The sequence below is a fragment of the Drosophila montana genome, unplaced genomic scaffold, assembly GCF_035044405.1.
Source record: "Drosophila montana isolate Dmon_TW-CO22-7 unplaced genomic scaffold, ASM3504440v1 contig_2481_1, whole genome shotgun sequence".
Classification (NCBI taxonomy): Eukaryota; Metazoa; Arthropoda; class Insecta; order Diptera; family Drosophilidae; genus Drosophila; species Drosophila montana.
The window spans coordinates 665,473-681,822 of NW_026997351.1; the positions used below are offsets into that span (position 1 = coordinate 665,473).

At 43.7% G+C, this 16,350-nt stretch overlaps 3 protein-coding genes across 6 annotated transcripts in view; 1 reads left to right on the forward strand and 2 right to left on the reverse strand.

The window, feature by feature from the left end:
- Positions 1-7,042: 7,042 nt before the first annotated feature.
- LOC135428420 (3'-5' RNA helicase YTHDC2) lies at positions 7,043-10,837 on the reverse strand. The gene is made up of 3 exons (XM_064682390.1): positions 10,104-10,837; positions 9,823-10,030; positions 7,043-9,765 (listed from the first exon to the last, which is right to left on the reverse strand). Exons 1-3 carry the CDS (start codon positions 10,722-10,724, stop codon positions 7,703-7,705), a joined length of 2,892 nt encoding a protein of 963 aa, XP_064538460.1. The 5' UTR covers positions 10,725-10,837; the 3' UTR covers positions 7,043-7,702.
- Positions 10,838-11,164: 327 nt separating this feature from the next.
- LOC135428381 (uncharacterized protein C9orf85 homolog) lies at positions 11,165-12,241 on the reverse strand. Of its 2 annotated transcripts, none has more exons than XM_064682344.1 (2): positions 12,081-12,241; positions 11,165-11,995 (listed from the first exon to the last, which is right to left on the reverse strand). In XM_064682344.1, the coding sequence occupies exon 2, from the start codon at positions 11,990-11,992 to the stop codon at positions 11,246-11,248; it is 747 nt and encodes a 248-aa protein (XP_064538414.1). In that variant the 5' UTR covers positions 11,993-11,995; positions 12,081-12,241; the 3' UTR covers positions 11,165-11,245. The 2 variants fall into 2 exon arrangements, with proteins under 2 accessions (XP_064538414.1, XP_064538415.1); XM_064682345.1 differs by having other exon boundaries at positions 12,181-12,199.
- Positions 12,242-12,616: 375 nt separating this feature from the next.
- LOC135428421 (uncharacterized protein DDB_G0283357-like) overlaps positions 12,617-16,350 on the forward strand; it is a 49,014-nt gene continuing 45,280 nt past the window's right edge. The window contains exon 1 of one of the 3 annotated variants that reach the window (XM_064682391.1): positions 12,617-13,575. In XM_064682391.1, the coding sequence (XP_064538461.1) occupies positions 12,617-13,575 (959 nt within the window). Of the gene's footprint in view, positions 13,576-15,991; positions 16,088-16,350 lie in introns of those variants that run through there. The other 2 variants (XM_064682392.1, XM_064682394.1) reach the window with 2 other exon arrangements.

Sequence of the window (16,350 nt, forward strand, 5' to 3'; positions counted from 1 at the left end):
TAAGCCAGCACACAATGCCAAACTGATGCGGCTCAGCTCGAACAGCAAGGGTCTAGTCTAGCTTTTAGCTTGGCTTATTATAAAGTGGCATTAACTTTCCAACGATAAAAGTCAAACGTAAGCCCCCTTAAATCAGGGCCAACGATGCGCTCAAGCTCATGTGGGATTGGTTGGTAAAGAAAACCTCTCGATTTCCCTAGAAAACTCTTTATTAGCCAATAACTGAGAGGTGTTTGTGGAAAATGTTGATAAACAGTTCTGCATGTGATATATGTGACAGGTGAACTTTATAGGGCAAACAAATATTTGAGAAGCGAGAAAGTAGCTTGCTTGTTCGGTTTTTCGGACACTCCGGTATTTATACTCTTAGGAACAGCTCTCAAATGTGGTCTTAAAATATTTACTAGATATACATCACAATAGATGATCATATATCCTCACATTATCACAATTGAGTTTCTACTGCTTACAGGCATATCATCAACATTTGGCCTTAATTAAAACCAATTGGCAAGCAGATAAAAATTCCTTGGCAGACAGCAAATCTGCTGTCCTGATGAATTGCACATCAAAATAAGAAGTCGAGTCCATATCTGTGCAGCATGCTGAATTTCTAATTGTTGCCTCATCCGTCAACTGTCCAACTGCAGCTCAGCCAGACGCTTGATAAGGAGAAGTCCGCACTCAACACGAGGCGGTGCATGTTAATTAAATTTCCAGTGCTTGAGAGGTCAGGCATTAGCAGCTTATGCATTTGAGTACGTGCAGCGCGTGTGTTTAATACGCTGCACTGGGCTGCAGCCGTGCGGCATGCGGCATGCGGCATGCGGCAAGCTGTCGCCAGGCGCTTGACATTAGCTGCAAGAGGATGTTATTATTGTGACTGCCACGCCCCACACTTGTCAATCTTTTTGCATTGTTGTGCGTCTTACGTAATTGCATTTTGATTTGTTTCGGACTACCGCACGACTAAAGCTAAAAAGGAGAAAAAACAAAAATAACGAGCCAAAGACAAAGAAACCAACAACAATTTAACAGTTTGTCTTTTTGGCATTTTAATGGCCGTATTCGATTTTGCGGCAAAACCAAACAAATTTCGCTGTCAACAAACTAAGTTCAAAGCCGCGGACGGGCACGTGGCGGCGAAGGGGAAAGGGGGAGGGGGGGAGGCATAAGACCCAATAATGTTGCAAGCCATCAACGATCGATTTAGATGCTTATGCATAAATAATTTGTTTATTGATTGATCGTTATGCGCCAGCTTCGACACTTCCGACAGAGAGCGCCGGCTTGGGCTCCAACTGTGACGTCTTGGGTCAGAGTCATCAGCGGCAGATCTTGCGCAAGCCTTGTCGGTCATTTCCGGCTCCTGCTGTCTCTGTCTCTGTCCAAATGCAGACCAAGGCGTCGGACCGACTGCCTGCTGCTGCTGCTGCTGTTGCTGCTGCGGCACATAGCTGGCTGCCACTTTCGGACGTCACGACTTGTTTGCCGGCGTGCCGCTCGCTCTCGTTTGGCTTTTACTTTCGGCCACATATTTGGCCAATACTCGTTGTAAGTGGTTTGCGGCTCGCACAATGCGCTTCACTTTTACCGTTTCGCAGAGGTTTTCGTCATGCGCCAACGTAACCAAACATCGCGTAAGCCCCACTTGGAGCCAAAGCCGATCTCCGTGGACTCTACAAACAGTAACCAGCATCCTTTCTTTGGGCAGAGCACAAATGTAATCTATCTATATCTATCCAGATAAGCGATAACTCTGGCTCGGACTTAGACGAAACTTGAACCTAGTAGAACCTAGTTGCACTTAGTCACTAGCCCTAGTTTCTGTATGATGTGTGCATGTATCACGAACCGCTCGCTCTCCTCTCGTCTGGGTCACTATCATTATCATCATTATCATCATTATCATTATCGTCGTCATACTATTTGCCACACACACACACACACACACGCACACTGCCGCAGAAGTTTCGACAATCTTCCGTGGAACGCATAATCGCTGAAAACGCTTTTAATGACATAATTAGGCGTTGCTTTTGAAGGCAGTCGAGGCGCTGCGAAAGGTGTTATGCCAGGGGGTAGAGCAGGGGCCTGAAAACTGAGAAGAAAAATGTAAAAAATTAATTAGCTGCCAGTTTGGCAGCCACAACAAAGCAAAGCAAAGCAAAGCTAAGTCAAATATGTAAGGGGGAGGGCTGGCCGAAGGGGTATATTGGCTGGGATGAAACGAAAAGGCACATTTGGCATTTTGGCCAGGTCGCCGCCCAGGCTGATTGATTTGACCCGGCTGAGACTTTCACTGGCGCTTCGTACGCTGCGCTCTTAAATGCAACCGCAGGCAGGCAGGTGGCTCGTGTTTTGCTGGCGTGACAGGGTAGCCCAACCCCCCCCCCCCCTCCCACCCTACCCACCTCCATCGTTCCCCTTCACGCCCTTCTTTAACGATTGTTGTCTGCTGCACATACCGAAGCATAGGCTTATGTATTATGATTATTCCCAATTTGGAATTACCAAAACGCATTTCGTGATGTCGTGCCCGTTGCCGTTGTGGCAGATGCTGCTGCTGATGCTGCTGTGGCAGATACTGCTGCTGATGTCATCATTCGCGTTGGCATTTGGGAGCAGCTGAGCACCGCGGGCCTCTGTGAAATCAATTTGTGTAATTATGTAACTGTAACTGTTGCTCTAAGCTTCACAGGCAACACGGCTATCAATCAGCTTTTTCGTCAAGTCGCAGCCAGTTGCTTCATTAACACACACACGCACACGCACACACCTGTCACATACAGCAAGAGGCACATATTCCTCAACCCCCGTCTTAAATAATAGAGAACCAAAAACCTTTTAAGGGTATCCCCAGTTTAAGTTCATAATAATATTTTAACCCAATCAAAATGGAAGCAAACAGCAGCTCCCAATCGCCAGATACTCTCTTTTTTTTTATTGTTATATAAATAGATCCTCTATTCCCAGTGTAATTGCAGTCTTGTGTCATCAAAGAAACTCAGCAGTATATATAGCCCGATTGGGGTATCAAGCTCGAGATCGTTGAAGACTCTGAAACAAAACATGAAGCTGGATTAGATGAGAGTATTCAAAGAACATATGTTGTATGGCAAATTTGGAGTAACCAGCTAAAATACACAACCAATATACACTTGCTGCACTTGGAAACAGAAGAAGATAAGCGAAGCAAAAAATGAAGTTCTAAGTTTTTGTATTTTCATATAGAGGATGATCCATTACCGCATTTAAATCTAGCACGGAGCATTGAATAATTCCACCCGCAATGGTGAAAAATTGCTGAAAATGTGACACTATTTGGTTTGTTATCCGTTCAGGCTCAAATCTATATTCAAAGATCTTTATGGAAATTCATTTGAGACGTGTTTCACACTATACGAAAAGGCCATAACAAGCTGTGCGAAAAATTGTGGGAAATTCGGCAATGCGTCAGAGTGGAAATGGGAGCTCAAGGTGGGAAAGGGATGTATGTAAAATTTTAAGAAGAAATCATGGCATCGACTTGGCAAAGCGATATACTACACGCTTCTACATATGTTAATTTATATAATGTATCATTTGATAATAACTACACAAGTTGGGAGTTTTTTTTATATATTTCTATTTTTGAATTACAGCCATATACAATACTTAATATAAATCAGATTTGATTAATATATAAATTAAAAGAACTTAAAATTAAAGATGATTGAAGATTGAAGAAATTTGGACTTAAATTATATCAGATTAGATTAAAGGTATATACTGCTTAGATATAAAACATAAAATAATGCTCAATTAATCTATATATATCTAATGGATATTCCCTATAAAAAATATTGATCGGAGCAGTCTCGACTTGAAATCCATGCAAATAAGTAATGATGATATGCAGAGTTGTGGAATCTCAGCCAAAACATTCGATTCATGGCCAATAAGATGCGACTAATCATTGGGGAATTGCGCAAATCGAAGGCATATGCGCAGACAGTTAGGTTATCTGTACAGCATTTTGGGCACATCTAACGGCCAGCTGGATAACCACAAAACCACAAAGCCAATAGGCAATGAGCCATTGGATACAATGGAAGCCATGGCAGGCTGGCCTGGCCCGGCCCGGAGGCTGGTCATCCAGCCACTCTTGGGGCTATGATGAATCAATTTGCTCCGCGGAGTGCCCCATTGTCAATTGTGGGCAATTGAACCGAGACGCGGGTTCAAAATCAATGCCAATTGGCAGCTGAGCGAATGCATTCCATTCAAGCCCATTCAAGCACTCAAATTAAATTGAAATGCAAGAGCCTAATGCAGCCGCGCGTTAATGACTGGACAATAAACTTGGCCAACAAGTGGAAGTGGCGGCCAACTGGCAACTGGCAACTGGCAACAGGTTGAATGCACTTGCGTCCACTGCGTCCACTGCATCCACTTTGAGGCCGGCTCGGACTTGCACCTGTTCGGCGGGTGGCTGGCTGCTGGCTGCGGGCCACTTGCCTCTTGCCACTTGCCACATTTTGCAGTTGTGGGTCAGCAGCGGTTCCGGCCATGGACACATGGTCAATGCGCCAGCCAAGGCCCTCGCGCTGAACAGGTTTTCGCCCAATTTAATATTCAAAGCAATTACAGAATGCTTCACTTGTGGTTGAAATTTATTGGGCGATGCTCTTATATGCAAAACATATAGATCCGATTCGTAAATAGGCAGGCAATCTATTTGAATGCGATTGAAAACTGATGCATATTAAGTTTAACTTGATTTTAGAAATATATATTATTATTCTTAATATTAGGTATAAGCACCAAGAGCTAGGTTGTCTATATAACTATGTCAAAAACCTCCCGGTTCTATCATCAACAAGCCTTGCCAGCATGAAGCAATAACGACTTGAGAATTAGATTTAAACCAAAGTATTTACTTTTATAGCTGTCCCAGTAGCTAACAAAAGAGCATGGCTCTTAATCATCAAAATAGTCGAAACAAAAACAATGTATTATTTGTTTTTTTTGCTCAAACCACGACGACTTCAGATCCGGTTTATGCGGCAGGTTCTTTATATTAGTTAACACTTTTAAAATAATTTTTGGACCATGCAATTAATTGCAATTATGTTCGCTATGGGCAACTGGTTGAAGCTGAAGGTTTGGTTCAGAGCAAAAATTGCGCCTTTGAACGGTTTCGTCTGAAAACATGTATTCACAATTTATACGAGTTTGGGCTTGAACCACTTTGATTGGAAAATCGATAGAATTCTGATGCAAGTGAAGCGCGTCGAGTTCCTGAATAAACTGCAAAACTGCTACGACCGAGGCGAACCGAGACCAAATAGTTGACAGATAAACGAATGGAACTAATAATGTAACTAATAAACAATGGCAATCAGCCATATCAGCATATCATTTCTAGAGCAATACTTGTGGCCACTTGAAAACTTGGCTGGCAGTTGCTTTGCGCATAATTGAAAGGTAGCTAAGAAAAACAACAACAACAAGAGCAACAACTAAAAGACAGACAGCAGAGACAAGTTACAAATTAATTTCACTTTCTTTGCTGCATTTGTTGCTGCTGCCTGTTGCTTGTGGCACGTTGTCTTTTTTTTTTTTCAACACACAAAATTGGCTGTCTTGCCATTGTTAGAGAGGGGTGACTGGAGGGGGAGGGAGACTTGGGGGAGACTGCGCAGGTTTATTGACTGCGCACATGCGGCAACATGGCTGTCTGTGCAATTACGAGCTCTTGTTGCCGTCGTCTTTGTTGCTGTCTTTTGCGCCTCAATGGGCCGCACTTGGCCCAGGGAGCTGGGCCTGGCACCCAGTGCCAAGAAAGCCGCCCAGCATTGGCACAATGGCAAATGAAGGAGCCGTCCACACAGTGCCAGCTAGCTGCAGGGTTGACACTGACACCGACTCCGACTCCGACTCGGCAGCAACTCTGCATTCCATGCACTTGTGGCACACATATTTTCACCCAGCAATTAAAGTGCTGGCATAATTGAAGGCGAGCCCCGTGAGCCCCACCAGGCGGCAGCTAAAATATTGACAAAATGTTGCACTGAAGCACTTGACAACCACCATTTACTATATCTCTGTACAACCGTTTGTCTTGACTCATTTTTACTGTTGTTAGCCTATGTGATAAAGGTGCCAGCTCAGCCGGGGCTTAGGGTAATTCCACCCGAAAGCGTGGAACTATCGCGGAAAGAGTCTGTATCCAACTTTTGTTGTGTACCATCCGCTATGCCTTAAGCTTATTCTTAAATATCTTTGTTCAGTCGAATGATTTTTTATATTTCGTTTAAATTCAAACCTTTTTAAAGCTCTTCACAAGTACCTGATGAATTCTGGTTTCAGCGATTTTGTAAATTCCACCCCGTGGACTATTGGCAGAAATCGGACTGAATAACTATTTGGTTTACATTTCGATTAGCTTAAAACTTTGGTTCATTTCTGAAATTTAATTTGATACGTGTTTCACAGCTTTCGGAATTTTCACGGTCGGGAAATTGGCTGGGAATGTCTAAAATGTTGTGCCTAAGACTTGAACCGAGGGAAGCTGCAAAACCAAAAATACCAGCCAGTATACACATTTATAAAGGCCTGGTTTCATCATATTTCCTACAATTTGCAATCGATCCGATAAATTACATTCAAATAACTTTATTTAGTGTTTCATCATTTTTAAATATTTATAATGAATTTTGGTTGAAATAGTATCTTAGTTAAGAGCCTCTAATGAGAAATTTCATGCAACTACATATTTGAGTATATATTATATAATTTCAATTAACGTTTTGTTAAATTCAAAATACGGATATGTATGCCCGATTCGGTTAAGTACGTGTTCACTGTATGCTAATACTGTATTATAATAAAATGTCTAGAAGACCATTTTGTATACATAGACATCAATTGAAAGTGTTTGCGACGACCGTCCTTTGATAACCTGCGAATGCGACTAGCATTTTACAATTTTCTCTTGCCAAAATAGTTTTTTATCGTTTTTATCTGATTATGTTAGGGAATGAAAAACATCTATATATTCTAATAAAAGGTGCCCGATAGTACACATATATCATTTATAAATTGTAATATATTAAAAATCGTACACTTGATTTTGATATTTTAAAGTTGGAATGCTGAGACGTGACCTGCTTAGTTAAAGAATAAAAGTTTATCTGATATCATAAATCAAAGTTCTCTCCTAAGTCAACATGCATTTATATATTTAATTTGGGGGAATCCATAGACAAATTGATTTTAAAATCATTTCAGGTATCAATCTCATAGATTCTGGGTCAATTATGTATTCAATTTGGAATATGAGTAAACAAATTAATTTTAGAACCATTTCAGGTATTAATCTCATAGATTCATAGTCAAATAGAGACTCAGATTCAGATCTTATAAAAACCATAGTATGAGTAAGGGCTTTAGCGCGTTCTTATGTTTTAATTGTGTGTACAATAGATTGGTATTGAGTTATAATTTCACAGTATGATTTAAATTTGTACATTTAGTAATACATAGATCCAAAAGGTCGATGCGAAAAAAACCCCCTGTAAACTAGATATTCTTGTCTGTCTCTATACTCAGATAGGTTAGCTGATAACCTATGCTCAGATAGAAAATAAATAAATAAAATATTTAAATAAATATATATGCAAGCTGGTCTAAGATCCTAGCAAAGTTCGTACGACATCTAGAAAAATACAACATCTGAAGCCGATAGACCCGATTGGTCTGTATCGAGATCCAATAGTCTTTGGACATATTCAACGGATGGACAACGAGCCGATACCACAGTGCGATTGGCAACCAGCTCGTTGAACTCTTTGGCAATATTGGAGCGCAGCTTGAGCAGTTTTTCGCCCAATTCTGTGGAGAGCTGAATGCGCAGCCAGGTGTCCAGGCGCAGAACAGTATGTTTAACAGGATCGTACTCATCTAAAGGCTCGAGTATGTCCAGTAAAAATGGCTCCAATTTGGCCACCTTGCCGCACTGGAGGGCCACCATCAAAGTGCTGACTAGTGTAGTATGCTCAATGTGCGAGATGAGGGCAGCTGTGCGGGTCTTCTCCACGTATAGGAGCCATTCGCTCTGAGTGCCCTTCATCCTTTTGGCAAAGCACAAGGATAAACAGGAGTTCCTCGAGAGTTGGACACGCGGATCGCAGTCGGCTATGAGGCGCGAATTCTTTGTACGATCGACGTAAACAATTCGTGGATAGAGCCCGGCTGTCAGGGCCATTCGCACCATATTCAAGTTGTGGTCATATTTGGTGGCCGTCCTCATGTCCGCAAATTTGAACATGCGCATCAGGGTGAGACGCAGCGTTTGCACCGCCGATACAAACAGATCCATCGACTTGCGGCACAAAAAGTGCTTCTCGCAGAACTTGTCCACTTCGCGGCTGCCCCTGTTGTCGGCGTACAAGTACTCATGGTACAGCTGGAGTATGCCAATCGAATCGCTGCACGCATTGATGCTAAAGAAATCACGGGCCTTGCGCTGTTCGCTGCGTGCGTAACGATCGGTGGGCAGGACAAACGGATCGCGCACCGAGTAGTAGGCGGTTATGATGCTCATGCTGCCCACGCATTGGTAATAGATGCCGTAAACCAGACACTTGCCCAGCTGCACATCCAGCGGCAGTTCGGCTATGATGTGGCCCAGCGGGGTGACGCTCTCGTCGTCATGAAGCACGTCCAGCAGCTTTAGCTTGGCGCAAGCTTGGGCAATGGCGACAGGCTGCGGGCGATCCAAGGCCTGCGACAAGAAATGTTCGATCGCCTTGTTTGGGGCGGCTATCTTGGCCAACAGGCAGACCTCATCGAGTGTATGGCGCAATATCTCCGGCACCGTAAAGCGACTGAAGCTGTGATACTGATTGCTGCTAAAGAGGCGATAGCAGATGCCATCATTACGACGACCGGCACGCCCAGTGCGCTGCTGAGCATCCGCCTGGGATATCCAAGTGCAGTCCAGATGCGAGGCGCCGGTCGCCGGATCATAGGTCTTCATTTTGACACGGCCCGTATCGATTACATAGAGCAAATCGGGAATGGTGATCGAAGTCTGGCCAATGTTTGTGCTCAGCACAATCTTGAGCTGCACATTTGGATATTCGCGAAAGACATCCTTCTGCCTCGCGGTATCGACCTGGCTGTGCAGCAACATTATCTTGATCAAATCCACTGGCAGACTGTCAACCAGCTGATCCATCAATTTTGTCATATCCTGATAGCCGGGCAGATAGACAATCACGGCGCCCTTCATGCCCATCAACAGCACCACCTGCAGCAGGGACACAATCAGCGAATTGTCTATCTCCTGCTCGTGTATATTATGTGCAAGTGCATAGGCCTCCACGAGCTCATCTTCGTCAGCGTCGGTTTTGTTGCCCAGCACACGTGCCATCTGCGGCGTCATATAGCCGGTCATGTGCAGTATGTTCTCCAGCGAAAAGATGCGCACATTGAAGCTACGTCCCTCCACATCCAGGATGGGAGCATTACCAAAGTATTTGGACAACGCCAATAGATCCATTGTGGCCGACATTAGTATAACCTTGAGCGACTTGTTGCGCTCCAGCTCTAGCTTAATGGCCAGCAAAAGAAAGTCCGTATCGAGATCGCGGTCGTGCACCTCATCAATGACTATATGCGTGGTGTTATTAAAGAACTCCGCGCTTTTCATGGCCAGCGTGCGCAGCAGGCAGCCACTTGTGGTCAATGCCAGCACCGTGCTACTGCTGCACTTGCCTGCCGTGAAGTATTGGGATTAGGAATATTGGGAAACATTGCGATTGGAATACTTACTCTCCATACGTATAATATAGCCGACGGTGTCGCCAATCACCTCACCGCGCTCCTCGGCAATGCGCCCGGACACGTTAATGGCGGCAATGCGCCGCGGTTGGCTAACCACAATGCGTACAGACTGATTCGATTCGGCTGCCTTCTCCATCAAATACTGCGGCAATTGGGTGGACTTGCCAGAGCCCGTGGCACCGTTCACAATCAGAACCTACAGAAGAGAAGCCAATTGAACATTGCATTGCATTGCTGGATCCTTGGATCCTATGGAAAATGCGACTTACCTGCGACATTTCGAGCAGCTCGTATATTTTTTCGCGCTTGGTAAATATGGGAAGATTACGGCGCTCGTCATCCAGCTCCCCGCAGATGTTGTGAGGGATCGGCGGCACACGTGGAATGCCAACTAGGCCGCCGTTTTGGATACTTGGTTCGCGACGCTGCGGTTGAAGGGGCTGCGACCGTCTGCGGCTCAAGTCCTTGAGGGCCGTGTCCAAGACGCTGCCAAATTGCAGCGACACGGCCAGCTTGACCTCATCCAGACGTATGTCCACCCTGGTGGTAGCACCGCGAGTTAGGGTCAGCACCCGGTCGCCGTTGCTGCTGCGACTGCGCGTTTTTAGGCCGTGCTGTCGGGCGAACAGGTGAATCTCTCTGCGCTCCTGATTGCTTAAGCCAACTATCTCCTGCGACAGTTCGTCGCTTCTTATAAAATTGAGCACAGTTTGCTGCAGCATTTGTTGCTCCCCGAATGTCATTTTTCTCTCGGCTTTTTCCGATTTTCTACTTGATTTTGACTTTTTCGATTTCGGTTGTTGTGTGGGTTGCACGGCTCCAGCCTCCTCACCTGCAATATTCTTATTCTTGCGACGGTTTCTGGCGCTTTTCGCCTTTCGGTTAGTCATCCTGCAACAATTTCAATACCTTTCAAACTAACTTGAATGTCGCTTTGTGAAAAGCAAGAAAACACGAACGAAGCAAATCGCTTCGACTGGCAACTAAAATACAATACTTGCTGCCGGCTGTCTGGCAACCGGAGTGACATAGCAACTAGCCTTTAGGCGGATGCAAGCGATTAGATTCAATCGATTGTTGCTTCGCAGCGTGTTTGCATTGGATTTCGCAAATAGTTAAAATGAAAAGCTGCAAAGCTTTTCGAAAGCTTTCATTTTGCCCGACAACAACAGCTGAACGGTTTGCAATTAAATATGTAATTTATTTATGAAATATAATAATTTTGGAGTTAAAATAAGATATAAGCAGATAGACAGCTCCTCTATAAATGCGATTAGCAGGGATTAAAAATAACATCAATAATGATAAATAATTAAAACACCGTTATAAATTTCATGTTTATAATTAATTTATCAAAAAAAAAAATTATGCTTTCATAACCTAATTTTCACATAAATTCGGCATTTGAATGTTATTTATTGACAAGCTTATCGCTTATTTTAGTTTTTTGCTTCTCCCCATCGCTGCCTTCTTCACTGTCGCATTCATCTGAATCGAGATCGGAATCATCATCCCCTTCCCCTTCCCCGTCCCCGTCCTCAACCTCGTCTTCATCCTCATCGTCATCGTCATCGTCATTGAAATCATCGTCCTCTTCGGCGAGATTCAGCTGTTTGATCTTCTCCAGCAGCTCCTCGCGCGTATGTCTGACGCGCGTCGCCTTCTCCTGCGCCTCCCGCTCCTCTTCGTCAACCGGCTCCTCGGTCTCCTGCTTACGTCCCTTGGCCATGAAGCGGAGAAATGCACGTCGCTTGCGCTCTGGAAAAGATTTTATCAGTCGGTCCATTTCGACCTGCAGCTGTTGTTCCTCCTGAGGTGTTGGCTCTGGCGCTTCGATCGCCACCTCGTCGGCGCTCTTCAGGCACTTCGCGCACACATGATCCTTCACGGCGCAGTCCCGGCAGATGACATGGTAGGCCTTGCGCACAGTGCGCTGCTGGCAGCGGGTACAGGTCTTTGCCTGGGTCAGGGGCTTGTACTTTTTGTATTTGATCTTCCACTCGATGACCTCCTTGCAGCGCTGACAGACGGTCGATACGTGCATTTTATTCAGTCGAGTCTGCTGTGGCGTCTTGTCGTGCAGGTCGTTTTTGAATACATGACGATTTTTGTGTTTTTGGGCACGTGTGCGACTTGCGTTCCCGCGTTGTGTACTCATGCTCTGTGACGGGGCGACGAGACAGAAAATTAATACGTTAAATGTATAGTTTGTTTTCGCAGTAAAAAAGTTCTGCTCCTGAACTTACAATAAATGTCCCCTATTTATCTTTCGTTTATTAATTTGACAAAATGTTTTGGTACTGGGCTGGTGCAGACAGAAAGTTATCGATAACAATAAGTGCTTACTCAATTTGGTCAAATCAGCCAGATAGACAACATGTGCGTGGCCACAACTAAAAGCTGGCTGCTATGTGCGCCAGCGCATTAGGCACTGTTGCTGTCGAACAATGTCACCACCAAAATTTTTTCTGTATCTAATTGTTAAAATATTTTTTTTTATGTTATTTCGGTCTACTTTAGTAATATATATTGACATAAAAAACATATTTGTGGTATATTAACGTTGTTTTAACAACCTGGACACACCTGTTTGTATTCAAGCTCTGACATGTGCACAAGCTGCTTGCTATGAGTGCGTCAGAAACGCTATCGATTTGTCGAAAGTTGGGCGCCAAAAGAGTGTGTGTGGTTGCAAATTTAATAAAATTATTTATTTAATAATATATTATGTTTTGATTATTCCAGACGCTCAACAAGTTGGCAACGCGCTCATGCAGACGCAATGCGTGATCTCAAGCAGCGCTTGTTTGATCTATTGCGGTCTGGCGGCATATCCGTCGGCGACAACAACAACAACAACAACAACAACAATGCCACCGGTAACAACAACAATGGCGTGCCACAGATGCAGATCCTCATGCCGCATCATCATCATCAGCAGCAGCAGCAGCAGCAGCAATATTCTCCGCTTCACCCAATGCCAAAGCCGAAAAAGTTGCATGAATATACTGCGGCCGATTGTAATGCGGCCTTTTTGCGTAAATATCATGATCTGAGCATTAACAGGGCGAGGGACAGGGAGCGGGAGCTGGAGCTGGAGCTGGAACCGAACGGCGCCTCGAATGTGATATATTTCAACGAGAACCTATCGATGACCAGCAAATACAATGTACGCCAGTTTCCGCTAACGCGCTACCCCTCCTGCCCGCTAAGCAGCTTCGGCATGTCGCCGCCTCGGGCGGAGGACAGCGCGGGCAGCAGCCTGGCCGAGGATACGGAGAGCGATAGATACAATTTCTGCTCGGATGAGGATCAGAGCAGCAACGCACGCACGCTCAAGCTGCGCTGCCACAAGCTGCACATGGATACATATGCGGAGGCAGAGGGGGTGGCGGAGGGGGAGGCGGACGCAGACATGGATGGAGACCTCGATGACGAAGATCACGCCGAATCGCAACTGGACTCATTCTGCACGCTCTGCACCTCCACGTTCAGCTACAACAAATGCTGCCGCTTCTGCGACAACTCGCTCTGCGGCTCCAAATGCAACTCGGAGCGCGGCTCCCATGCGAGTCGCCTCAGCTGCAATCGCACCAACTACGGCCCCATCGATCCTGAGCTCGACTTTAATGGCCAGCTCCTGCATCAGCATCCGCACCATCATCAACAGCGCTTCGGCGGCACCTCCAAATTTTTCACGGCCCAACAGCAGCCGGTTGCCGCAGCAGCCGCTGCCATCAGGTACTGTCCATAAGACTTATACATACATACATACATATATACATATATATATACACAAAGCATAACTAGAATCAGCTTCTATATAGCACCCAAGTACGTACACACATATAATAGAAGCATATTTCCTTATATACATTCTTATTTTAAGATATAGCTCTTATACAAAAACTATGATATTGTCCGACTTCGTCGGACATTCTAGAAATATGGTTTATAAGTACCTTTATTTAAATGCTTTATTTCCGACTAACTGTTCGTGTAGCAGGCCATACGCTATATATGTATGTAACCGATTTGTTATGATCAGCTGCAGTCCGACTCCCTGGCTTAGGTTTGGTTTCACTCAATTTCTTGGTTCAAACCTTGGTTTGCCATATTTTCCAATACTTTAATGAAGCAATTAAATCTAATTCATAATGGCACGTTCTAGTGAGAATATTGCTTATCGTAAATATATTCATAGTGAAGTTACGTGCTAGAGTCGACCTCTGCCCAAAATTGACATCTTCCAAACGTGGTTAGATAAATGCTACGGCTTGGGTGCAAAGGGTTTTGAGGCTGAGGTCTCTATCGAAATTTTGTTAGCCAATGTTTAAAAATAGTTTTGGTTCGGTTTTATGACAGCCGATTTGTTTTATAATACACTAAATTTAATAATTATTGGAACCCTGATAAATATGGGAAATACCAACCCATTCACCACTTTGGCGCTTCACGCTTTCAATGAACTTGCCGCAAAGTTGGCGATATCGAACACCTTTGCAAATCGTTCAATTATGAGTTTCATCATAATTATCTTTATCGTCATCATCATCATCATCATCATAATCATTAATAATGTTGTTGCTAATGAAGTGTTTTCAAAACAGTTTTCAATTGCATTGCCAATTAATTGAGAAATTAGATAAGATTGCATTTGAATGAGTCTCGAATTGAAAGAGCAACAAACTTGGCTTGAACCGAACCGAACCGAACCAAACTGAACCAAATTGAATTAAACTCAGTTCAAGGTAAATAATAATGCATAATTAGCTAAAACCAGGCGAAGAGGGGGCAGCTGAGCGCCCATCTATGTACATACATATATTCAAAATATGTATGTATGTATGTATCTTTATTTATTACTTTATAAACGGTATGTATCTTACAACTGAGTAGCAGAAGCAGCGTTATTTCCGTTAGACAGCGAGTCGAACAAAGGCAGCTGCCCAGCTGCCCAGCTGCCTAGAAGCGCATGACGCGGGCTGCGGCCATAAAAAGCATTCAAAAACATAAACTCGATTGAATAAAGTTAACTTAACAAGAGTGCTCCACTCGCAAGTGCTCGACTAGCTCATACCCTTTAGTTTTCTTAAGCCTGTTACATTCAAAGAGCCTGTACATTCAAACACAGTAAAATGTTTCATGTAAACCTCTTCCACCCATTTTCCACATTTGCGAATGAAATTGAACACCAATTATTCAGTCAGTCGCGACAAACAGTTTATGAAAATATGTATAAAATATCTAATTTTTATTGTACAAATTTTGTACTTAATCCAAGCCGTTTGCTTTATTTGGTATTTTTGCCCTATTATTAATGATGAAAGCAAACATTGGAAATTGTCAACGAAAGTCAAATGAAATTTCATTTCAATCATTCTGAAAGTTAGAATATCGCCTTTCTCTGAGTGAACCTTCAATTTGCATACCTGTTGCATACCCCTTTACCCAATTTTATGGGTACAGGGTAGGCAACTTTAAGATAAGATGAACAAAAATTCAAAAAACGTAAAAAAAGAGAGCGAGCAGCAGCAAGAAAAAGCCCAGCCAGTGTGCAAAAAGCGCATCGACGCCTCTTAAATACACACACACACACACACGCACACACACAGAAAGTAGCCACCGCAGCAGCAGCAACAACAACAACAATCATAACTGAACGTAAACAAACAAGCAAAAGCTTCGGAGCTTTCACGCCTGCCGCTTCTGCGCTTGCGCTTGCGCTTTTGAGCAGAAGCGCTGCGCAGCGGCGACTGCGGCTTTTACATTTCTTTGGCGACCGGTGGCCAAAGTCGGAGTCGGTGTCGGAATCGGAATCGAAGTCGCAGTCGAAGTCGAAATCGGAGACTGGCAGACCGCAGACCGAAAGAAACGAGAGTTAAACAAGCGTCGACCATTGTTCGCATAGCACGTGCCGCGCGCGCCACATTTGATCTGCGATTCTCGCTGGCAGCAGCAACAAACAGTTAACACAAATTAACCGTTGCTTCAAAATGTTGCATCAATTGTGTTAGTTAGGCGTGCATTTCTGGTACTATACGCTATTGTTGTCATTATTTTTTTATTCAATTTTTTTTCATCGAGCGTTTTCGATATCGTCAAAGATAGTGCAGACAGTGTGTGTGGGTGTAGCCTACACATTTGTGCGTGTGTGTGCGTGCGTGTGCCTGTGAGTGTGTGTGTTGTGTTATGTTTTCGCGCTACAACACATTGTTTATGCCCAACTACATGGATAAAGCAAATATCTTGAGTAAGTGTAATTAATATTAAATATTAAATTTAGAATCAAAAATTATATCTCAAAGGATAGCGTTGTGTGATACAAAATAAACATTTTAATTAAATTAGTTCTTTATGTTCATAGTGCTCTCTCAGAAGTTTTCAATTGAAAATGTGCCTAGGTTTTTCATATTTGCACTTATTGATCTTCTTATGGTATTGAAATATGAAAGTTTTTCAAATTGGTGTAATTCAATTAAAATGATCCAAATTGTTTTTACATTTGATCAAATG

Bases quoted from the DNA above. Each gene is read 5' to 3' on its own strand.
- LOC135428420 (XM_064682390.1), bottom strand. From the start codon at position 10,724: ATGACTAACCGAAAGGCGAAAAGCGCCAGAAACCGTCGCAAGAATAAG. The intron at 10,031-10,103 runs GTAAGTCGCATT...TCTCTTCTGTAG, and splicing joins AGCTGCTCGAAATGTCGCAG to GTTCTGATTGTGAACGGTGC. The intron at 9,766-9,822 runs GTAAGTATTCCA...ACTTCACGGCAG, and splicing joins CTATATTATACGTATGGAGA to GCAAGTGCAGCAGTAGCACG.
- LOC135428381 (XM_064682344.1), bottom strand. From the start codon at position 11,992: ATGAGTACACAACGCGGGAACGCAAGTCGCACACGTGCCCAAAAACAC.